We start from the raw sequence: 25,121 nt of genomic DNA on the forward strand, positions 1-25,121 counted from the left end.
TTTGGTCATAGGAACTCCATGTTTGCTACGAGAAACCTACAAATCATTTAATATCCCTTTCTCAGCAAATTATGCATCACCTCCTTGGGAGGACTCCTCAGCTCCCCTTCACCAGACTAGAGGAAAGTACTGCCACTAAAATCTGGTGTCCAGACCTGGAAGTTCTGAGAGTTAACTTTCACAACAGCTCTTCTCCTGCAGAAAAGCCCCTTCAAGCTCCAGGCCAGGTAGTTACCCCTGTCTGTTCATATCCCCATGCCTACATCCTCCCTTCCTATCCCTGACTGCATTAATTAATCCACATGGTTTGGAGTCTCCTACACACATTAGTCACCAAAACAAACCCTCAATGTTTCCAGGCAATTAGGACACATTTAGTGCTTTGTAGCACTTTCATTAAAATGTTTTGAAGAGCAATCACAAACCTTTAGTCATTCAAATGAAGGTGCTAAGAGCTGTCAAACCCACAGAACTAAGGTATACCTGCAACTGTTTTTCCAACAAAGTGGCTGCTTAATATTTTATGTACAAAGTAAATGGAGGAAATCTGAAGTGCAAGTGAAAGCAATAAGCAACCTCAGCCTCCGAGGTTTCCCTCATTTAGAGAACTCTTATTTGTGTACAGACAGAATCAACAAATCCAATTGCTCTTTACCAAAGCAAATGTCCCCATTAACCACTTGAAGCAGAAGAACAACTTATTTGTAAGAAAACATTTTAAGTGTTTATAAGTGTCTTGACAATTCTAAAGACAATTGATATCTCTCTTTTGAAGCAATTGCAAAATTAGCAATTAATCCAATCAAGCCATAATTTGAAGAGGGGAGAGAAAAGAAGGAAGAAAACTATCTTCAATTCCAGTTAATAACTTCTTTGGATTTTAATGAAGAAAGCTTTTTTCCTCCCAAAGTTATGGTGTCATAATAATGCATTGTTCAAGTTTAATTTCTACTTTAAAGATACAGGTAAGGGCTCAATAAGATAAAATTAATCTTACTTGGGAAAAAAAATAAACCATTGGGCAAATATTTCAATATTCCAATCTTCTTTCTAATCTCTTCTCATCACTGTTCTAAGAGCAAGCACAGAACAATCCACAGAAACCTGGTAAATAACACATGTGGAATGGAACCTCACAAGGGGAAGGCTTTCAGACCTTGAGCAGAGGGAATGTACACACAACAGCACCAAGACTGCTGATCTGGAAGATGAAAATACTCAGCTTTGGGGTTTGCCACCACATGCTCAATCACATCACATAATTCAAAGCTTTTAGAGATCGTGGTGAAACAAAAATTTCAGAGTCATCAAGAGGCCTTCCTAAAATGAAACCATTTATAAGGCAGCAATAATGTATTTAACACACATCTCAAGACATGGGGAGTGTATCTGCAAAGCTTTGAAATATTCTTTGTCCTATGTTTTTCCTATATAAGAAAATAAAGAGTTCTTAAGGTCTTAAACTCAATAGATTAGACACTGAAGAGAAAGCAAAAAAAAACCACACAAACTTCTAAAGTATCTTTCAGGTATTCACCAGCAGTAGCACAGAAGTAGTGAAGTCAGCAATGATCAAAAGGGATTTTAAAAAAGGCTGTTACTGCTCTCATGCTAACAGAGATATCAGCACAATCTTCACAATTAGAGAAGCAAATGTATTTTCTCAATTCACAATTCAGTGAATGTAATTATATATTAATGACGATGTTGAAAGGAAATTATTGTGGCACACAATTTCGTACCTACTGCCCTTAAGACTTCAAGCACAAAATGTAAACACACTTAATAATGCAATGTTTCATTTTACTGCAGCAGCAGCAAAAGACATATTAAGTCTTTTTCCTAATCACAAACTTAATTTGAGAAAAAAGCAACAGCTAAAGGGAAATATAATGCTGTGAAATGAATAAAAGCTCCTTTTAGGGAGCCATAAGTAGAGTTGTTTTTCCTACAGTTTCTATTTGTCACTAGAGTTGGAACAATCATTTTGGCAATCTGAGGTTGGGCTGAGAGGACAGTGTGAACAGGGGAGCCAAGAGACTTCATGAGGAAGGTAGGGGCAAACCAAACTAATCTAAAGAACAGAATGACAGCAGAATACCAATTATGTATTCTAACCCTGTGGGTTAGAATCCTTAGATTTTCAATGCATTTGCATAGTTGTAAATAGCACTGAACAAAAAAATAATATCTGAAAACCAGACTGAAATACAAAGATGTGTTCATCAGAAACTCCAAACAGACAGATGTTGTATCTTTCACAGAGATATCATTCAACAGTGGGTCATTAGAAACCCTGAAAACCATTCCAGGCCAATTACCAGGATTATACAAAACTGGGAAAGAGCTAAAAAAATCAAGGCAATAAATGAAACTTCCAGAAGATCAGGCAGAAGCTTCTAACTTGCACGTCAATGAATAAAAGCTCATTCAGAGATTTGCTCCTCACCAAGCTGAGGACCAGCAGGGAGGGCTGGTTACAACAGAAGGATCTGAAATAAGAATATTTAACTCCTTAGCTTTTAAAATAGGCAAGAATATCTATGCAAACAAACAGTTTTACCAAACCTCTGCTGGTTCCATTCTGCAAGGTCACTTTCAAGACATTCAAAGAGGGACCTGGACTGGCCTAGAAATAGACACCATCAGCTTCTTCTCAAGAAAGGAAGAGTGGGACACAGGGACAAGACACAAAAATCCTCCAAAACCTTAAAACAAATATAATTTGCATGTATCCAACGTGTCCTGGCGTAACATCCACCCCCATGGAAATTACCAACACAGAGACATCATTTTTCCAGATAGCCAGGGCTCCTGTCTGACAAGAGAGCTCCAGCTGCAGCCAAGGCTGGCTACTGACAATTTATGTACACTTGACTATTTTACAGATAGCACTGAATTGATGGTCTTGTTCTTTTGACACCTGTCTGAGATAATCCTTGCAGAATATTAATTTACCTAAGTCCTTGTATTGTTTTCAACATCTTTATTGATCCTGTTGTTTACCCAGATTCTTATCAGCTGAAAATACTAGCCAGCAGTAACACAAAGCCCCTAACCTTGAGCAAGAGGAAATACTAATAATGGCTGGAGACAGGTCCTTGGGAGAGTCTGGACCATATTTTCAACTGCTTTTGTATAAAGTGATTTGACATCCCATATATTATTCTTATTTACTTCTGATTACAATCACATACCTATTCAATCTCATGGCAGGAATGGCCACTTTAAATTGCAACTTTAAGCTACAGCAAAAGTTATTTTAACTGGGAATTTTTAGTATCAATACAATAACAGTCACAGGTAAATTTATGGTAACAATTCTAGGAAGAATGAAAAGCATACTTCTTGTATGTTCAGCTGGAGTTTTAAATTATTCTTTCAGACAGAAAACTGAGGTCAAGCATGTTGCTTTGATTAATTAAAAACTACACAAATTCAGTAAAAGATTATGCCTCACCTCTGCCAGAAGCAGAACATAAAACATCCAAGCTTCAGCAAATGTGAGAGGTTAAAAGCCTTGCTGAAGTACAGAAAACACAGCTGATAAATTATTACATTTATCATGAAAATCAACAGCAGAACAACAAAATTAGACAATGTCTAAAGAAAATGCTTGTGCTGTCAGCAGCCACGGGGCATTTGTATTACGATGGCAAAAAGGCAGCAGCTGCCACTGAAGTTTGTGGTAGTTACATGGAGTGCATGAATTATCTGAGGTAGGACTAGATATCCCCTGAAATCAGAGCAAAGCAAGGCCTGAATTTTAGAAACTGAGGCACAAAGACTAAGTAATATCATTAGGGACACCCAAAAATCTCTAGTTCAATGTAGAAAAATGAAACCCCACGCTGATTTAATAGATGATTAAAGCTATCAATCACAAGCACTGTCTCCTAAATATTTTGTTTCCTAACTAGCAAAAGTCAAATATCAGTATGCAACACCATTTTTGCGAGCCATACTAATTGGTTAATCCTAAAACATGAGTTTAAATCCCAGCTTTTTGCTTAGCCTAGCCTCATGTTCAGCTACCACATCGTTTCCCAGCGTGTTCATTTCCCATTCAGCGCCTGTTGCTCAGTTCCTGGTTTTAACAAACCCAGGAGCACGTGAGCTCACTCTGCAGAACCCCCACCTTTGGCTCAGGCCTCCCCACTTAAGGAAGCACATTTCCCACTCAGCTGTCCACGGGCTTCATCCAGGAAAATGAATTACACACGTCCCCAGACACATGTAAATAAACCAAAGAAATTTCAGATTTACAGCGCTGTCTTCAAACCCTCTCCCCCAGCTCAGGGAGGATTAAAAAGGACTTCAAAGAAGCCTGAGTTCCAATTAAAACACTGTGACCACCCCGGGGACACAAAAATATTCCTCTGATTAGTGAGATGCGCTCTTTGAACTGTTTAGCTAAAAAAAGCTTTCAGAACTTTAAACAAATGCAGTAATTCTCTCTCATACTTTTTTTTTTTTTGGAAAAGTTTCTAAAAATTTAATATTCAAAGTGAAGGACAAATAACATTTAAAATGGAAAGTTTTATGGAAGCCCATTAACACATCAGCTCTAGGCATCACTAACATGAGACACACCAAGACCTGAGTGCTGCAGTCCCAGTACAAAGCAGACAACACAAGTTGTGAGAACAGAAGAGCCCAGAGTGTCACTGTTGCTGCAGAGGTGGTGGCACCCCTGTGTTACGATATCCCAATCTCACCAGCCCTCAGAACCACTCTCCCTGAAGGGCAGAGAACATCAATCCCACCTCGTTTTGAAATTCTGCTTTATTTCCTTAACATCCAAAGCTCTCAAGCCACACATCCAAGTTCTTTGACACATGGTGATAATACAGCAGTTAACCTCAGACTTAGCAATTTGCACAGATTTAAATAAAAAAGCTCTTCCAATGCTTGCTGCAAAGAAAATCGAAAGAAACCAACACTCTTCATCCCCTTAGACTCTCACTCCCAAAACCAGAGCTGAATTACATAGTCTAAAAGTTCTAACATTAAGAACAATGAATGCTAAGAAAAAATGCTGGGAAAATAACTGAGGCTTGGAGCATGCCAAAGCAGTTGGAGCTAAGTGGGCATAATAAACCTGCCAGTGAAAGCCAAACCCAAATCACCCTCATCCATAAGGAATGAATAATTCATGGCAGAAGGAGATAGAAGCAGACTTTAAGACTTGTTCACAGAAAGTGGAACTGCTCAAGTGTGATTGCATTACAGATGTAAACAGTGGCATTTCAACAATTACTCTTCACCTTTTGCCAGCTTGCTCTCAAAAACCCTCACTCAGCTCAGGTACCTGCATCCAGCACAGGGTTCAAAGCAGCCAAAACCAATTGTGGTTTCCTTGTGTCTGCCACAGCTTCTGGGACTGGGATTCAGGTAAGGACTACACTGGTGTCACGAGCTCTTGGGCATCATCTTGGCTTGCTGCTACCATTGAGCTTTGAACACTTTCAATGCCTGAAGCTGCTGAGGAGGCACTATTAAGATTAGATGATAAACACTGGCAATGTTTGAAATGTACCCACAGAAGAGAATAGAAATTCATACAATTTCACATCCTTCCTTTCATTCACATTTACCTTCAAGATCTCACTTCATCATGCTGTATGATACAGGAGTACCCACAAACCACTTACCTTTCCTTTTTTAGCAAATGGATGCTACAGAACCAACCAAGCAAGAATAAAAATTAAACAGCCTTCCCAAAGTCTTCAAAACATCTACCCTCCTGGAGATCACCTCCTGTCTTCTCTAGGACCTTCAGCTTCCAGATTCTGCTCCCTGCTGGTGTGACTGCAGCCTTGTACAACAGCTCCACAACTGAAGAAAAGGTGCATCAGATATTCTGAACTCCTCAGATTTCACTGGAACTCGACTGGGAAGATACTGCAAGGGAGTCCTATTTAAACAGTATTATGTACCTGAGATGCTAAACCTGTCTTTGGACAACAGTTTCAGAAAGCACAAATGAAAGCTGCAGCCATTAAACCACAAAGTAACTTGAAATCACTGGTGCAGAGCTCCCTCAATCAGCTGCTTTCCTCCAAAGCTTGTCTGAATTCTCAAGTTTTCCTGTTACATCACCAAGAAAATTTCTAATTTGCTTCTACCATTCTGGTTTATAACCTGAGCACATGCCAGCTAAAAATATTCTCAAATCTCAGCTCAACTCTCCTTCCTCTGCTGAGCCACAGCTTCTCTCATAGAACTCCCCACTTCAGAAGCACCCCAAAGGAACAGCGCCAGAAATCCACATTTCTTGCAGAACTTGATACCTCCACTATGTTTAGTACAAAACCTGTGCAAAGACAGAATTAAAACGAAAGTACAAAGGCATATGGAAAACAAGTCCCTCTGTACTTGAAAGCAACTTTGCAAATGCAAATGCTCACAGAACACTTGGCCACATGCTGAGCATTTACTCTTTGCAGAGTCATGTATCAAGAGCAGGATTTCTGAACTGCCAAAACATCTTTTTTCTACCACACTTATTATATTTTTAACAAGAAAAAAAAAATCTGCACACAGCACATTACAGAGAGAAGACACCGTTACAAAATTTTGTAGCTAATGCTTAAACAGGCAAAGAGCTTTTTGTAAGTCTGGGTAAGAGGATGACTGACTGAAAAATAAAAAAAGTCACACCTCTAAGTTGCACCTTTCATGTAAGAGATGAACTCTTCAATCAGTGCAAGTAACACACAGAAAGGTTCAACAAGTAGGAGCCTCGACATGAAAACAACACAGGCATCCTGCTGCCCTCTGCACCAAGTCAGACAAGCAGAAACATCCTTCACTGGCACACCTTTTCCCAGAGAGAACTGGCAAAATCCTGAAGGGATGGGCACAATTACTGTACTGAGAGATTCAAATACATCCTACAAAGAAACCCTTTTGCTGCAAACCCAGGGAACTGCATAAAACAACACCAATTTCCATGTGCACATTCACCAGTCTGTCAAACTATCCATTTTTTAGCAGGTTTAAAACAAACAGCTCCTGAGAAAGGAGAAACCAGAGATGCCTATTGATTAGGTGTCAGGGCTACCTCAGGAAACAGAGAAAGAACATCACAGTGGAAACAAAAGTTGCCCACTACATCCTCCCTTCAGAAATCACAAAGGCTTTAAATACATGAAACCAGCTCAACTGTGTAGTTACCCTCTGAAAGGACGTCAATTACCTAAACTGGGCTGTGTGGCAGGGAGGAATAAAAATGAGACAGGGTCAAAACAGCTCTGGAATTAATTGGGAGGGGAGAGGGTACATTTCAAAAGAGGAGGAGTTTTCATTCTCGCCTGCCTTCCTTCTCCCTCACTCTCCAGCAATCACCATGGCCCAAAGAGACAGCAGGGGAAGATTTCATTAATAAATTTATTTCAACTTTCTTTTCAATGGCACTAAGAATGTATGCAAATCCATTCATAATTAGGTTTAAAAATTCCATTTCATGGGATAATCAGACTTCAAAAAACTCAATTTTAGTTTTAATCAGATTTTAACAAGGATATTAAGTCCATTTCGTTGAGAAGAGGGAGAAACGGTGAATTTAACACAAAATGTATTCAAGCTTAGCCCTGGGAGATAATTAAATAAAATTAATTTGGCAAGGGTTGTCTGTAAATGGAAACGCTCCAGACAGCAGAGCAGGTTCCTGAAGGAAACAAAAGCAGTTCATTACTGTACAAACAGATACAAAGCTTATTGTTCAGACAGAAGAGAATTGCAGCTCCTCCACAACAGCAGGACAACCTGAGCCCTTGAGCTGCCTCTGACAGACACAGCAGTGTGTGGAGGAGGAGAAGGTGCTTATTTCCTTCTTATTTCAGCTAAGTTCCCACTCCCCTGGCACAGCAAGAAGGGAAAATGCAGGGGACAGCATATACAGACCTAACAATTCCAAATTACTAAGCACAGAAAATTATAAGAAACATCCTAGCGAGAGACAGCTCCTTTAAACTATAAAAACCCACGTACAAACTTGAGGCTGTCAGCAAGATTCTTGCCAGATATGGTTCCATCAAATTCCATATAATGATTTAGTCACACCATAGAACTGAATCTTAACTCAATACCAAAAGCATCCCATTCTCCTTGACAAAAGCCACAGACTGATGCATATGCTAAAACTTTGCTTTCTGATACTTGAATTCTGAAGGGCCAAATATTAATTTTGCAGCCCTTACAACCTTAGACACAAAAATGCAGTTCTTTTAATACTGTACATCAGATATCTCTGACAATTATTAACATCACATGGGTACCAGAGTATGAAAGGGTGTTCACTTCTGGTAAACGCTCAACTCTGTTGTAGATTCAGACATTCTGGTTTAGGTTTTCATGATGTATATTGGTTAAGGGTTTAGCTAAACTTTCCTCCAACATTAGACACTTTTAAGGTTCAGCTGGACCCAGTGCTGGGCCATCTTGTCCAGAACCAGGCCTTTGTCAAGAAAGGCAGAACCTCAAGGTCCCTTCCAACTGGGTATCACAAATCTGAAAATCTGCTGGCCTGGACACACCACCACTGAAAAGAATAGAATACAGAAAAATATAGAATACCAGACAGACATTTCTGCAAAATAAAAAGCTATTTTAACTATCTAACTACAGTCAAATGACATTGAGAAAGAGCATGTTTATCTTTAGCAGCTGTCACAAGCCATCCAGGCAGGAGCACGTGCATTCCCAAGACCTATGTCTACTCAATTAGAAAAAAAATAATAATTCAGAGCATTTTTTCACTCTTCCTCTCTACCAGCCTTGCAAATATATCACTTATTACAAAGTGCCAATTGCATTTCCCCTTGCCAGGTACTTGCAGACAGGTGAGCCAAAAGGTGTTGTGTGACCTTGACAAGTGGGCCAGCTCTCCAGAAGGCAGGTGATGCCTTTGCCAAAGTCACACTGGAAACCATCAGGCCCAAATGAAAGGCTTGTCACAAAATAGGCTTGATGCCATCAACCTTGGCTGCTGCATTTGCAGAAAACCACCTGAAGCCACAAAGCCTTATCCCTGGGAGTACAAAGAGCACAGAGTCAAAAGTCATTTGCAAATACAGTAGCAAAACTGAGCACAAAAAACTCCTAACTAGGTTAAAGCATCATCTTCTAATGGAGCCAAGAGCAGAGCTGTGAAGTAGTCCCAAAAGCTGTCCCAGTTAACTGGATGAACAGCTGACTTCTCTAGCTGAGGATGCAGATAATGAACATATTCTCAGTCAAAGTCAGATACCCCATTTTTGCTCTCTTTAGAGAAGTTAGCAGGATTTCAAGCCATCACTGAAGAGCTTGATGTGTATCACAGCAAGAGGATGACTGTTTCATTAAAACAGAAAATAAATCAACTTGGTCAGCAGGGAATAACTCAAATAAATCCAGAATTTCATATTTCTTCCTACCCAAAAGATTTATCTTCCCTTTTACTACACTTCTCATATCAGAGTATCTCTGGAAGACAGTTTAAACAAGTAATAAGAATTCAAAAGCAATCACAACAAGAACAACTTGTGCCAGAAAATGGTTCTTGCAATAGCTGCCCATTACTCCCTGCAGAGACACAGAAATTGTTAACTCTGCTGACAAGAGAGTTGACAATAATGCAGAGAAAGGGAGTGAGTAAGGATTGAGTCCAAGAGGTACTAAAAAAGCAGAGGAGAGATGCTCAAAATCTCAATCAAAACATTTCTAAAAAAGCCAAAACTCTGCCTGTGTTGGAAGGTTAAGCTCTGTGACAGATCTGTTCCTGCCTTAGCAAGAGGCAACAAAAACTGAGAGCAGCTTCACTGCTGCAGAGGTTTCTACCACACTGTTCAAAATGGACCATGCACAAACACCAACCTGCAGGACGTGACATCATCAGAAAAAAAACATTTTGTTGCAAGATGATGACCAAAATATTTGCAGAACGTCTATTTGAAAAAATAAAGCTTTGCCAATGTACTCCTAGAATTTCACATCAGTGGAAGAGATGCACCTCCACCTCTTACCTGCCTTGGCTAAGTGGGACAGTTGACATTTTTTAATCTCCTTTCTGCTGAGCAGGCCTGGCTCCATTTCCTACAAGCTGCTCCAACCCCACTGAGTGCTGCATTTGAAAGCAGGAGCCCTGAGCTCTTATTTCAGGTATGCAGGTCAGCACTTTTTGAAAACAACCCCCAGACACTGATTCTGGGTGTTCACTAAACACAGGGACCTCCAACACCTCCCATCTTTGCTTCCAAAATGGGAATCTTTCCAATTATCCCAGCCCCAGTGCTCTTGCCAGCCCAATGCAGTGTTTGCTCTCATTCAGGCAGCTCACTTCAGGCTGTGGGTTTTATAGGTTAAGACAAAACCACTTTTCATCTTGTCTCAAACAGAAAAAGGCATCATTTATAAAAACAGCAACAATTTAGGAAGCTCATTTCTAATACCTTACAACTTTGTTGAATATTGTTTCAAATAAGAAAGATTATAGCTGAAAGCAAAACATTTTTCTATATGCACATAATATGTAATAGCTCCAAAGTACAAGTCTTTTCTTTTTAAAAGGGATGCAGGGCACCAACTAAAAATCATTATGCTTATTTAAAATTCATACTGATGAGTTAACAAACTTTGTAAAAAAAAAATCTGCTTCAGGTCTTGCATGTTACTCTGGATTTTTATATCTAGCCCAAGATAGCACTGACACTGACCAGAAATGGATGAGTAAATAATCCAATCCACCATGCTCATTTCCATGCTATGAGATATTTTAAAATAACAAACAAAACTTACATAATCACAGCTAGTTCAAGAGAACCTTGAGGCACTTATCACATTAATCTTTTAACTCACTAACATTTCAAGTTCACTGTGCCCTTTAAAAAATGTTTGAAAATATTGTGCTGTGTTTTTGCTACTCCAAGACACATTAATTTTTCTCTCTCCAAGCAATGCATGGACAAAGGTATATTTGCAAGAATATTCCCTTTAATAAAGTAGCTTGTGAGGAAAGAGAATATAACCCAGGTAAAGATAGGCTTTCATCAAAAGTATTCACTGGGAAAGTGGTCCCAAGGGAGGACAGATTGGAGCTTCAGGACAAAGCTTACATAATGTCTTCACAGGACATGTAAGCAAGCTTGTCAGAGCAGGAGCTTTTTAACAATGCTAAAAAACTGAAGTACTGTAATGTTCCTCCTTCCCCACGCTGATGTTGCTATGCTGGCTGTTCGATACAATTAAAACTGAAAATTAGACCTTTCCTGGCCAATCCAACATAGAACTCCTCACTGCACTGATGACAAACCAAAGACAGATGATTAAAGCCTTCCCAGCTACCCTGAGAAGCAGGAATCTGTGCTCTAGGCACTGATGAGGTTAAGCACTAACCAGGAGTGAGTCACTCTCAAAACACCATCAAGATAACCTGCACCAAACACACTGAGAAAAGCTTCTCCAACTATACAAATCATATTTTGGTCTTATCAGCACTGACAGATAAGCTCTTCTTAATAGTTCAGTGCATTTTTCAGCCAACTGCTTATTTCTCAACATGAACAAAGGTCAGCTGCTCTCACACTTCATGTTCCTGTCCACAGGTTTTGTTCTGCATGGGCAGGAAAATGGACATGATCTGCTTTTACTGACTAACCCCCACCTCCAGTTTTCAGAACCCTGGTATTAAATAAAGCCTACAATTCCAAACTAAAATGTACTGTCCCCTCTGCCTGTTCTTGAGTACATCCCCTTGTTTACAGATTGGCACATACACATTCAAATGAAAACGGGACTGAAAAGAACCTTCTAGTTTAGGTCCTGTCTAGTCCTTTGCTATTATGAACTCATCTCTCCCATTGCCCTGTGGAGCAGTAATTTGGATACCTTTGCTACTTTCAGAAAGACTAAAGTTCTGAAGGCAGCTTCCAGTGGAGTCAATCTCCTCATAACTGCATTCGTGGCAGGGTAACTGCAATTTGATTTAAATACCAGCACAAGTCTTAAGGACAGCTGGTTCCTTTTCTCACCAGAATGGATCTCCCTCCCTTCTCCTCCCTTCAATCCATGAATTTCCTGGCAGCAATTACATCTCCCACCAGACTCTGCCAGAGGCTGTTCCATTCAACACTCTGTGGGCTCCCAGGCTCCTTCCAGCAGCCACTTTCTGCATTCCTCACTATCTCCCTCCACACTGGGTGACCAGAACTCTGAGAAGCATCTCCCAGGGCACTTGGACACTTTCACCTCCACGGCAATTTTTCTCCTGGTGCATCCCCTGTGTGAGAATGAACAGCCTTTGTAACAAGCACACAGCCCTTCTGGCCCTTTCCACTGCATGTGCTCCATTTTCCAAAAGAAGTTTGCATTCAGCTCCCAATTCCATGGAGCATTGTGCTTTGTTTCATTGAATTTTGTCCCATTTCTGCACTCTAATCCTTAGGGTCATTCAGTTCCGCATATCCAGCTTTTGTGTATTTATGAATCCTCTGAACTTGGCATCATTAGCCAAGTGTTATCAGCACACACCAAATTTTTGCACCAAAACCATTAATAGAAATACTAAATAAAGCAGACCCTAAGGCTAATCTTTGAGGAATTCTACTTATCCTTGCATTTTCCTTGCAACAATACTGAATCTATCCCTGCTTAAATAATTCCTATACACCCTACAATTCTTCTATTAATTTCCATCTTCTCCCCCATGGTTTATACTTTCCCAAGCAGTTCCTGTTTCAGTGAAGTTCAAAGAAGTAAGATTTATTGTGATTTATTTGATAAGATAATCAATTCTCTAGACAAAGAAAGCTGTTACATCAGTCTGGTACAATCCATCTTGGTATTCCTTGATCCAATGAAGAAGGGAGATTCCTTGCCCTGTAGCTAAAGGCCATGCCCAGCAGTACAGGGGAGCAGCATACAGGAGTTTGAATCCTTACTGAAGAATTTTGTTTTGCTTTTGTTCAAAAAAGGCCTCTGCATTTAGAGAAAAGTTTTGAAAAAGACATTGCTATGCTAAAACAAAGCCATCCCCAATATGCATGTACAGGGTGTGCATTTTTGTTAAAAAGTTTCCCTGCAAAACCAAAACTTTGGGGGTAAGTGAGGGATAATGCACTGCACATCTAAGGGAGAGGGGAGGCAGAGCACGTCGACATCCCCAGCTTAAAATTTAGAGCTGAAATACTGAAAGATGCTAAAATGGAAAGGTAAAATTAAAACTGAGCTGGAGATTATAGTGGTTATTGGGTTTTTGGAAACGATCAAATGATAGGCTGAATAAAAATCAAGCACAAGCATTTGAGCTGTCTGACAGGAGCAAACCATCCCCTTGCTGATTAGTCTCTGCTATTTAAATGATAATTTCACTTTAAGGCAAACAGGGCTGCCTAATGCAATGAAAGTAGCTCTTTGTAAGTGTCTGTATTTTTGAAAGCTTCTCCTTCACAGCAGAGTGAGCAGTGAAGTTCAAGCCATTTACACATAACATGGGTCACTACATGCTGCAAGGAGCCAAGCAACTTCTACCCAACTGTTTTCCAACAGTGACAAACAACACTGGCAAAAATACAGCAGCAGCCCAAAATGCAGTGTCTGACTGGTGAGCCCCCATGGCAAATGAAACACCAGCTATGGAGCAGACAACACCAGCACACATTTCTGAATTACTCTCCACACAATTCTTGCATTCCAACTGCTGAAGTTCCTCAAATCATCCTTCACCAAAGATGGACAGTGTGCTAAACTATTGCTTAACAGCTTTTTCTGTCTCCAGAATGCCAGATCTGTGATCCTGGGAAGACAATCTCTTGAACTGCTCCCAGAGCTTTGAAATGCAAAGCAAGGACAGATATATTTTTGATCTGAGCTTGCTTACTTCTCACTCTGATTATCTGATTATACATTACAGCCTTGCTCTGCCTCAATGTCAGGTGCTCATCCGTTTAATTTTACACTCTTCCTGTCTCTCCTTTAGCCTCCAGACTTACTACTCTGATATATTCAAATGGAAATAAAAGCATTAATAGCAAAGGACAAAGAACACAAGTATTTTTGAACATCAGAAATAATACTGCACTCTTTGGAGAAAATTAGTATCAGATGGGAAAGTCTGGCAGAAAGTTTTGACAAGCATTTCAGTGAAGAACTGTAAAACACAGACCTACAACACTTAAATATATCTATGAAATGTGGTTGCTTTATTAAAACTAAGTGGATAAACCCCAAGAGAATAGGAGAAAACTAAACTCTGGTTAAAGCACAGATTTGACACCACACTTCCAAGCATCACATTTAAATGCATTAGTCCCAACACCTAAACACGGACTGAAGTTTCCTAGAACTGCATCTGACTGCTCTGAAGCCTGGAGCTTCAAAATTTGAGATTACAAAGGAGCATTTTCTCCCCATGAGGCACAGTAAGTATTCTGTCATGGAAAGCTAAAACCTAAGGCAGCATAGAAAGTGAAGAATAATGTACATTTTAAAACAAGAGAACAGAATAATGAAGAACAAAAGAGCTTAGAGCAATACTCCAGCATATGCTGCAGGTCACATTCAACAAATGACAGCTTCCTCCAAGACTTCTCTATGTAAAAACTGATGGCTTCAGCACACACACAATTGGTTTAAAACATCCATAAATAGTTTTCTCTTTAAACTTATACCTCACTCTAAAGCCAAAGATGCCCTTTGGAACTGTTCAGGCACTTGCCCCTCAAGAGCTGTTAAACACAGCTGAGGCAGCGCTTTCATCTTTCACACATGCTAAGTCCTACAAACACTGAGCACGTAACCTTTATTTCTATATAAACAAAATGATTACCCTCATCATCCCTTCCAGCCCTGGCTGCTCACTGCAACGTCCCCTGCCTTGCTTTGGAACAGCACAGCTATTCATGCACCAACACAGGAGACCTGATGAGGGAACAGGTCAGGAATGGGATTGCTGTTTCCCATTCTAGATTGCTTTTTGCTCTGCAGGGACACCTCTTTCAGATACAGAGTTCACAGAACCAGAAGGTACCAGGTAGGAACAGAATATTTTAAGACAGAGACTGGAGTCAGAAGTCCCAGGTGAGACAGGAATGGCACAGCTGCTCTAAACTGGGACTAACTCATCCTGGCAGAACAATGCAAGGGAAATTCAGTCAATATTAATCCCTGTGCAAAAGCCAGAAGAAAGCCCTATTCTGAGGGATTTGGGGGAATATTAGCAACCTGCATACACTGGCCCTCTTCAGAGAGTGAATTCATTAGCATTTCCCAAACCTTCACCTTCAATAGAAGGCAAAAAATTAACAGTAAAATGCAGTACTGTGCCTGTACAGGACAACAGCAGATAATCCATCCATGAGGTAAGCTGAGACCTCATAACTATAAAAGTTTCTCTAAAAAGCGCAGTGCTTTTTGGTGCTTGTTTGTGGTGGTTTTTAATTACTTGCTCCCCCTACACAGTATTTATCTCCCTACTGGGTTCCCTGGGAATTCCCACTGTGAGGAGACAGTTTGTTTTACACTGGGAATCTTGTAAACAGCAGTCATGCAAATTTCAGTCTGTTCACAGATCATAAATTACAACTATTTATGAAAAACTGAAGACGTAGAACATGAAGCTTCAATATCCTCCTATTATGCTAATCCTAATTTTCTCCTCCAGTTAGGGAAACAGCTCTTAAGTTGGGAGTCACCAATGGCCAACCCAGACAAACCAAATTTCTCACCTTCCAACAGAGAAATTAGCAATGTAGTTCAGGGCAGTGGTACAGTTACAGAAGGCAGCCAGCCAACACCAAATGCTTTTAATTAAACTGATTTCTTGCTTGGTGACAAAAGACCATAGGGCTACAATAGGCTATCCCATACAAATATTTGCTCCACTATGGAATGATCATACCAGAATTATGGCAATACTGGAACCAGCAACAATAACCCCCAGTCTTGTCTTGATTGGTTGCAGTTAATTAAGTATCCAGAGTAACATGAGTAATTCAAATTATTTCAACATGCACTACTTTGTGTATCTGTCAACAGATTTTTTTTTAAACCAGTAACCACTTACTCATAATGGACATTCGGAGAAAGACAAATTACTACCTTGTGAGAAAGGAAAAGATTATGAGCTTCATTCACTACTGCAAAGATATTCAATGCCTTGGATGGAAAAGAGTGCACAGTAGCTAAGCATAGTTAATCAAGATTCAAAAAGGAAAGTAGAGAACTCCAATATTCTCCTTTTTCTTCTATTCACTGAAAAAAAAGAGCACTAATCCACCACTAAATGCAGAATCAAGAAATCCGATTCCCCTTTCCCTCCCTCTCTCCTCCCTTCCCCCAGCTCCAAAAGCAGAATGTGCATAGAAGGACTTCCCGTACTGAGTGTAGCACCTGGGTAATTATGAATTACAACTGTGCAAACCACTGTACTAAATAGAGATGCTTGCCACTTAATTAAACCCTTTCTTAGAGAGGAAATGCATACACATTCACGCTATCTCCTCTTCTTAATTGGTCTCAGACACTGCAGGAAGTTAGTCCCCAAGATTTGTCAGCCAGCCAGCTCACAGATGTTTCAGAAAGAAAACCAGGTCAGCATTCCCAGGTTCACTTCTTTGGCTCGAGGCGACAGGTCAGCAGATCAGTGTCTGCTGTCTGCAGCTGGCAGCTCCACCAAGGGAAAATGGTCCCTCAGCATTGGTCCAAATTCCTGCCAAACAGGCACTTCCCTTGGCAGGCCTGGCCTGGCCTGTGAGCTGTTTGTGGCACACCTGGCAGTCTTCACCCACTTGTATAACTTCAGCCAAACTCCAACCTTCCAAAACTTGCAGTCTTCTGCCACTTATGGAATAACACAAAGACAAATTTAGCATTAAGCCTTGTCAGCTGCTATCAGTGGCTATCAGTACCTTCAGTATCTGATTCACTGCCTCAGCTTTAACAAATACCTGATGCACATCTTTGTGCATCACTCAGTACTCCAGGGTATATCTATTTACGGACAGCAAATCGCTTGCCTAATTCATTAGAGGACAAAAACAATATCAACCAAACACAGACAAACAGCAGCAAAAGAGGCTTATTTAGATTAACAGCTCACAGAACAAGCATCCTCATTTTTTATTTGGGCATCCTCTACATGCTGCAGAAGGGAAAGGCAGAACAATAACAGCGCTGCTCTGAGAATGCAATTCTAAGACTTGGGGTGGGGAGAACAGAACCAGGCTGTGAAGAACTCCTACTAAACAAGACAAAATTAAGAATATGTGGTGTAAACATGAGGTTTACAAAGCCAGTTAGAAAAACACTGTTTCATATTACACTAGAGAAATCTGCACAAACCATTTTCACACCAATTTACAGCCTGGAGTAGTGGGCAAGGAGATGGTGACTGCATGCAGGAAGCATTGAAGAGAGTCTAAAAGTTCTGCCGGCAGCAATGACTAGTTTTCCTGAGAGCAGCTGCCCCTTCCCAAGGCTGATGGATTCACACCGGGCTGAATCCCAGGCTGGAATGATCCCATTCCTTCCCCTGCAGGAGAGCGGGCGCCATCTCGTGGGAGCTCTGTGCTTTGTCACCCAAATAAAGTCACCACTGTCACACAAAATCTCCCTCCCCCAAGTATTTTTCTATTAAAATAGATTATAGGTTTAATAGCAGTACAGGAACTGCCTGGAAAATATCTCTAAGCAAAAAGTCCAATGTTGAAAAAACAACCGAGTGTGTCACGACTAACATTGTTTGTCAGTGAAGATGGTCAAGAACTCAATTACTCAAATACTGGATTTTGAAGAAATAGAAACTACATCAGCACATCCTGGAGAGACAGAGTACAAGAAGTTTGCTTTCTCAACACAACCCTTTCCTAATAACAGTCCTAAAAAAGCTGTGTCCTTCTGTAGGACAGCTATAGTATTTATATATGTATATATATATATATACATATATTTTATGCTCCAAAATAAGACTTTTTACTCACAGAGCAAGAATTTAGCATTTTGTGGATTTTCCCCTTTACAACTGAAACCAGTTCTACAGCAGAAATATCAAGTCAGAGCAACACATGACAAATTTATGAAAATCCCTGGCAGCATAACAGTAACAGACACAATAGGATCCAAAGGACACATAACGGAACACAAGAAAGATGACACCAATTTATAATGTGTACACATGAACTATATATAACACATATGATGTGTACTATTTTATTATCTAGCTACTGTACAGCACAGGGATATTCTGCTATAGAGCCACAGCTGTCTTTATTTCCACTGTTTATGAAGAGAGAAAAGCCCAGGAGCTTACAAGTGGAATCCAGAACTAGCAAACATAAGATTAGCCAGAGTCAACTGTTAATGAACTTGTTTCCCCCCACAAGGTGAAGCATTATAAACACTCTTCCACTGTCACCAAAAAGCGACCAGTACTAAAAACAGTTGGATTACCACTGCACTCCTGAAAGCTGCACCTCCTTCCCAAGTATTATTACATAAAATTACACTGCAAGGGCTGATCATAAGCCAATCTGACAAAAAGCCTGCTGGGAGCAGGCAATCAGTGAACAGAAACCACTGAGAGCAGACACTGAACAAGCCCTGTGGAAGTGCTGAAGGAAATGAAAAATCATCCTCTCCTAAAATGCCACACTCTGCATGCACTTCCCTTACATCCTCTGTACCAATGAAGAACCTGATAAGAAAAGATGAGAAATCCTAATTTATTCCCTTTTCCCTTTCTTATCTAGTTATTAGCAAACAGAACATTGCTCTGGCTCTTTGGGACAATCAGCCAAATTGTTCCTGTTTCTTTTCTGCTATGAGATGGGCAATTAACTCCTCTCAAACTTTCACCAACAGCACTCTCCAGGATCCAACCAGGACAATGGTCTCTCACCATCCTCCTCACTCTCACCAAAAATTAATGTAATTCATGCTGTAAGAAGTCTGAGCAAGAAAAAAAAAAAAAAGAACAGTAAGGGAGGGAGAGGGAAATCATCCAGTCCCACTTGCTCCAATTGCACAAAAAGATGATCTTTCTCAAGAGCAATTCCCCTTTCTCTAGAAGGTGCCATTAATAGCACTAAACAATATGGCCCAATCACAAAACTAGCACTTCACAGTGAATATTCTGATTTTAAATGAAGGAGTTATTAGACTTCAACAGGCAGAATCACTTGGTTCCATTTCTCTCCCACTGTGAAATTACCTCGTTAAACCTTTAACAGCTTGAGGTAAGTAAAAAGCTTTTACTCAAAGGTTTTGTGAAAAGGATTCCTACAATTTCTGTCTATACCTTACCATAAGAGACTTAACATAATTCCATCTTCATCTAAATGTATGGATCCTCATCAGATGCAGGAGAGAACCTCAAGCATGCTACCTACCAGCAGGCCTCTGGAAAAGGTTTGTTATCCTCATTAAACAGAAAACACTTAGAAAATTAAGGGAGTTTTCCCAAGTTGAAACGCAAGTATCTTTTACATGGAGCAGTGATGTGTCCAAACCACATGTGCATTTCCAAACAATCCCAGCAGTGTGCAGACACAGCTCTGTGGCTGGGAATGTGGAATGAATGGAATGGAGAAACAACTGGCAAGATGAGGTTCTGCTGTTCATGTTTCAGCTTTGACCCAGAGTGAAAGGTGATGAATGCTCATAGAAATTATTTACAAAGAAGCATTTCCTTCTCTCATGTAACAACACTGTAAATAGTTAGAGAAAATAAAACAGCATTGAAACACGGCACACAAAAGATTCATACAGACACAGAATACCTTCTGCAGGAAAAGAAAATGATCAGAAATTCCACTATTTCCAGCTCATTTTATACCACATACACAGGGACCTTAAAAAATCTGGTTCATTGCTCCAGATGTCAGGAGGAGCTGTTAAGTACCAGCACACAGACCAGCTGGTGTTACAAAACTCAACTGGGGAGTGGGTTTGACAAATGACTAAAATAACATTTCTTCAGCTGCTTATGGGAAAGAAAGTCACAACATGATCTAGCAGCTAATTTTGATATCCAGATTTCAAAGGAAATATGTTTACAACAGTTTGCCACAAGTAGCATACATTTTATTCTCTGGGCATCTAAAATTCTTATCTATACAAAAAAAGTTTCAAGAACTCAAAACTGATCTGCAGCCTCAAAGACATTCCTCAAAGTGACTTGGTGAAAAATATTTCTTAGTTCCCAAACTTACCTTAAAAAACGTGTATCTTATTTTCTTCTCATATATAATAAAATGTACTAGAAGAGCTTCCACATGAAGAAGGGACAGAAAGAAAGCATGACCAACACACTTAAGATATCAATCAGAAGAGAAAAGGGCTTAAAAGTCTTACTTCCCTCCAGAGCTGTAAGCACTTACCTGATATTTAAGCCAGTGCTCTGGTCAAGTTTTTCCCAGCTTTGTAATTTTCCCAGAAGTTTCTAAAGTAAAGATTAAAAGTAGAGTTAGACACAGACACATGTTCTAACAGCTCACTTTCCAGTTTTCTCATATTCCTCCATGCAAAATCAGTCACTTCTTGTCCTGTGGATTTCCTGATCTATCCAGCACTTTTGGTTTGTCATTCTGCAGCCCTGGGTATCAAGGTTCTTATCACACACCTGCTCAACACCTCCATGTCTGGACAGAGCCTGATGCCAGAAAAAGCCTTTCCAGCAAAATAAAGGTGAAAAAGAAACATAAAGGTTAAATATAGACAATATGATGAGATTATTCTTTACACAAAATCTCCAGCTGAACAGCAGATATCCCCTCACCTTTTACACCCTCCTTGCCATAACTCCCCTCATGCTGACTTTCCAGTTTGGGAATGGTTCGAGTCCAATAATTAAAGGAGGTATCATGTCTCAAGTAATACAGTACAGGAAGAGCCTAAAAGTCAGGACAGGCAATAAAGGAAACTCCTGTTCTGCTCATCCACCAGATGTTCCCAGCTCCTCACCTCATTTTCCAATTCCATAGTCACTAGCTGTGCTTGGACTTTCTCATAGCGTTCCAGTTTTCTTTGGAGACCTTCCACTTCCTCTTTAAGCAAACCATTGTTTTCTTTCATTTCCCTGTGGTGAAGAGACAGACAATCACTACAGATTCATGCAACTCAATTCCCCTTTAGGAACTTTCAGATATACAGGAATCCCAAGGGAATCATGACATCCAACTGCCTCACTTCTATAACCTTCACTGAAAAGCCACTGCTACAAAAAAAAATTCAATTTTATTGAAATTATTTTTTTTTCTACTTTAAATACCATCCTAATTATGCCAAAACAAGCTGAAGCTTTGTGTCTGTATTTGTCAAAACAAGGGTAACAAAAGACTCCAAACTCTGCTTTTCAGTCTGGCTGGAACACAGCAAGCAGTACAGACCTGGGCTTTGGAGCACTGCTTGTTTTACCTCAATAGAGGTGCACAAGGGTGAAATAAAACTGTACAAAAACAAATTACCTTTAATCTGTTGGTATGCTTCAGTGTAGAAAACAAGCATGAGAAAAAAAATCCAAGATAAACAATTTAAAATTATAATGAAATAATTACAAGACCAAAACCTAGCAAAATTACTTAATTTTAAAAAAAGAAAATGCTGGCAAGATGACTTACGTAATTTTTAAAAAAGAAACAACAACAAAAAACCTTTAACACTTTAACATTTAATTATACATCACATTTAATTTAGTTTTCCAAACTGATTGCCACTTTGACAATCCAGAAAGCCTACCCCCCTATATCAGAATGCTGTAGCAATTTAAACAAGACACTTTCTAAACATTATGCCAGAACAACAGGCCTTTAAAACAGTGGTAACAATAGCTAAGCAAAACCAGTTATTAAAGAAACATTCAGCTGCCGCTTTTCCCTACAGGAAATTCTTTCCTCAAGTTGCATGGAGTTCATCACTACCTTTAAACACTGAATTTCGTTCTAACAAACCAAAATCACCACCCAGAACAATCAATGTACATTGTGTGAGGCTCCTGTGTTCAAGAAGATTCCTCAGATGTTGTCAGATCCTCTCATCTAGTTATCACCACGGCACTGCTCAATTCATAAGCAGTGTTTATATGAAATACTTCCTTCTGAGCTTTCCCATGTGGAAGCCCTGAAGAGGGATATAAATGTGCAGACAGTGTAGCTGTAGCATGTACAGAACACAACCTTCAACAACTGAACCCTTCCTTCACCTGAAGTAGGCGTTTTCCTCCCTGAGCTGGCGCAATTCACGCTCCATTTTTGGGAAACGAGCCAGTTCTGTCTTCATGTTCTTGACAATTAGAGCATCATGTTCCTGCTGGGACAACTTCTGCTCCAGATCCTGGAAAACATGGGATGGGAACAGGACAACAATAAGTAAGTTGGAATTTGTAAGATGAATTCTGCATTTTAAGCTCAAATCAATGACTTGAATGAAGCTGGAAGGGAACTCAGGAGGTCATGCGGTCCAATCAATGCTCAAAGCAGGGATGACTTGTTGCACTTTTAATACCTGGGCTGGTCTCTCCTTTCTACACCTGCTTAGTCCAAGTTCTTAACAAAAAAAACCCTCACTTACTCATTAAAATGACCCTCTTCTATCAACTGAAACAAATCTATGATTTCCTTGTCTGCTATGCCTCCATCAATGAAGTGCAGAGGGAAGCAGTTGGAATGACCTGCAAGAATTAGGTACAGAAAGAAACACAAATGTGCATTTCAATGTTATGGTAAATGTTGGGCGGTTCTCCACTAAAAAAACAAATGATTTAGGACCATGTTGCAGATTTATATCCTGTTTTCCATCCCTTCATTTCAATAGAGACCATCTCCTCTTGCTGGCAGTCAGGTTGGTTTTACAGCAAGGCAATGCCACTGTCAGCACTGCTCAAATCAAAGTAACTCTCCACTCTCTGCCAGGAAGAAAAAACAAATGAAAAAGATATACTCCCACCAACCAATGTGCTAAAAAAGCATCTCTATATTGACATTTAAGTTAGTATAGTTTTGAAAGCTTCACAATTAATTGCACTTTCTAAACACAATTGCAGAGGAAGGATTTTCTGGGAAGCAGAAAATAACTGTAGCTGCAGGGCTCATCACACACCATTTGAAAAAAGATCACTCTAGAAGCAGTCTTTTGCAGAGCAAATTTGTGCTGTGGCACAAGACCAAAAAGAGCATTCCTCCAGAGCACTGCAAAAGAATATAAATCACTTTTCTATAGAGAAAAGTATGCTTTTTTTCAATCAGCTGATACAACAAAGGCAAAGTGTCATGTTACAGCTAATTGTAGATAGTCTGGTCCACCCAAGCTCAACCCTTGCTAGCAACCAGCTCAGGTACTTAAATGACAAACTAACCTTTTATTTCTGCAACAGCCAGTTTTTCAAAAAGCAGCGCTCTGTTCCTCCACTGGAGGAATTAAAATCTAAAGCTTTATATAGGTCACAAAGTTTCTTACCTTAATCTTCTGTTCATATTCTGTCAGTAAAGACTGGCTTGCTTGCAGTGTCTGGATTTGCTGACTTGCCTCCTGCCATTTCCTGTCAGATGAAGACACAAGAGGCACCTGAGCATCCAGAAACCAAGTACCAGAAACAACCCACCTTCAGAAGCCTCTAACTGAGTCAAACTGCACTAATAAAGTAAATGTTACTCTTACTCATTTTCTCTTTCAGTCTTGTGCTCGTACCAGCTCCCTCTAATTTAGAGACAAAAATATCCATTCATTTTAATAAAAAGGATATTGAGAAAAATACAAAAAAAAATCAAGCCACTTTAACTTTGAGAACAGCAAATACACAGAGTGAACAAAACTTCACAACTTTGAAACTGAAGAGCTGAAGTTAGTAAGCAAGGAAAAACATACTCGTAACTTTCAACTACCCCTTCACTATGATTTAAGGTTTGATATTTTTGCTCTGTTCTGTCTATGAAGTTCAGTTCAGCCTTTCCCACTCACGTGCCTTCTGTTAACTCTCCACCAGGAACACAGAATATCAGTGAGACTTAAAGCTCGAGTTTGTGGGGTTTTTTTCCTCAAGGCACAATTAAAATTGCACCTCAGAGATGGTTTCAAACAACAGTTACAACCTGCACACCCGGATCAAAGGATTGCTTTGAAGAGCAGAAATCAAACGCTGTTGAAAGTTTTCTGAGTGATGACAGCTGCACAAGACTGAAGTTCTGTTTGCCTTTTTCTCCCTACAGTCATTCACCCCTTGCTTACTTTTTTTCAACATCCAGCTGCTCCATCAGTTCCTGCTTCTGAGAATCTTGGCTTGTCATCTGCATCTCTTGGTTCATTATATTCCATTGCAGCTCTGATATTTTCCCTTTCAATACAGTGATTGTCTGAATTAATGGGGGGAAAAAAAAAAAAAAAAAATAAACACACAAGGCTGTGATTCCCCAAGCAGATATTATGGATGGTGACAGAAATAATTTCCAACTAAAAAGTACTAATGCAACCTTAGAAACAATCCCACACTCCTGCAAACCTTCAGACCTGCAAACCTACCTCAAACAAATGCAAGAGAAAATAATTTTGTACTTTCATTTGCCATCCAAATTGTCATTTACATTATCTCTTAAATGGGTGACCTCAAACTGGCACGAAAAATATCAAACTTTAGAGTTAGATGGTGTTGTTTTCTAAATACATTAACTCTAAAGAAAAGCTCACAGGTTTGTTTCCAATAGCCATTGCTCAGCTCCCTGTAACAGAGAAAGAGAGAAATATCTCAAAATATTACATATATAGTGTGTCTTCTAGACAGAGAGACAGGTAGGGCTCTCATCTTGATACTGATAGAAATAAAATACATACACAGAACTGCACCACACATCTTTTAGGTGTGTTTAGTTTCTCTTATGGACCATCACTGTCCCCCTGGTTTTAATCACTGAAAACTGGACCTTTAAATCTCTTTACCTGCTCTGTCACACTGCCACATTTCCATTGACACCTAGGCAGGAGCAGGGCTTAAGGACTTAGTGATTGCTGAACAACAACTGGTGCAAGAAACCAAATTAAACAGGTAAGTTACCAATTAAATAGCTGAACCTAACTATAATGATACCTGAGAAGATTGAGAACTGAGAAAACGGTCTGGGCATCCAAATATAGTGAAACTACCATGCATTCATTCTGCA

The 25,121-nt window shown here is 39.8% G+C and overlaps 1 protein-coding gene across 3 annotated transcripts in view; it reads right to left on the reverse strand.

Annotated features, from left to right (window-relative positions):
• The window catches only part of MAD1L1 (mitotic arrest deficient 1 like 1), a 346,167-nt gene that overhangs the window by 315,868 nt on the left and 5,178 nt on the right, over positions 1 to 25,121 (reverse strand). For all 3 annotated transcript variants that reach the window (XM_023936806.2, XM_023936807.2, XM_023936808.2), the window contains exons 5-9: positions 24,196 to 24,320; positions 23,428 to 23,509; positions 22,175 to 22,305; positions 20,938 to 21,052; positions 20,355 to 20,416 (exon numbers count right to left, since the gene is read on the reverse strand). In XM_023936806.2, coding sequence (XP_023792574.1) covers positions 20,355 to 20,416; positions 20,938 to 21,052; positions 22,175 to 22,305; positions 23,428 to 23,509; positions 24,196 to 24,320 — 515 coding nt within the window. The remainder of the gene's footprint in view (positions 1 to 20,354; positions 20,417 to 20,937; positions 21,053 to 22,174; positions 22,306 to 23,427; positions 23,510 to 24,195; positions 24,321 to 25,121) is intronic.

The sequence above is a fragment of the Cyanistes caeruleus genome, chromosome 17 (genome assembly GCF_971803275.1).
Source record: "Cyanistes caeruleus chromosome 17, bCyaCae1.hap1.1, whole genome shotgun sequence".
In the NCBI taxonomy this organism is placed as follows: domain Eukaryota; kingdom Metazoa; phylum Chordata; class Aves; order Passeriformes; family Paridae; genus Cyanistes; species Cyanistes caeruleus.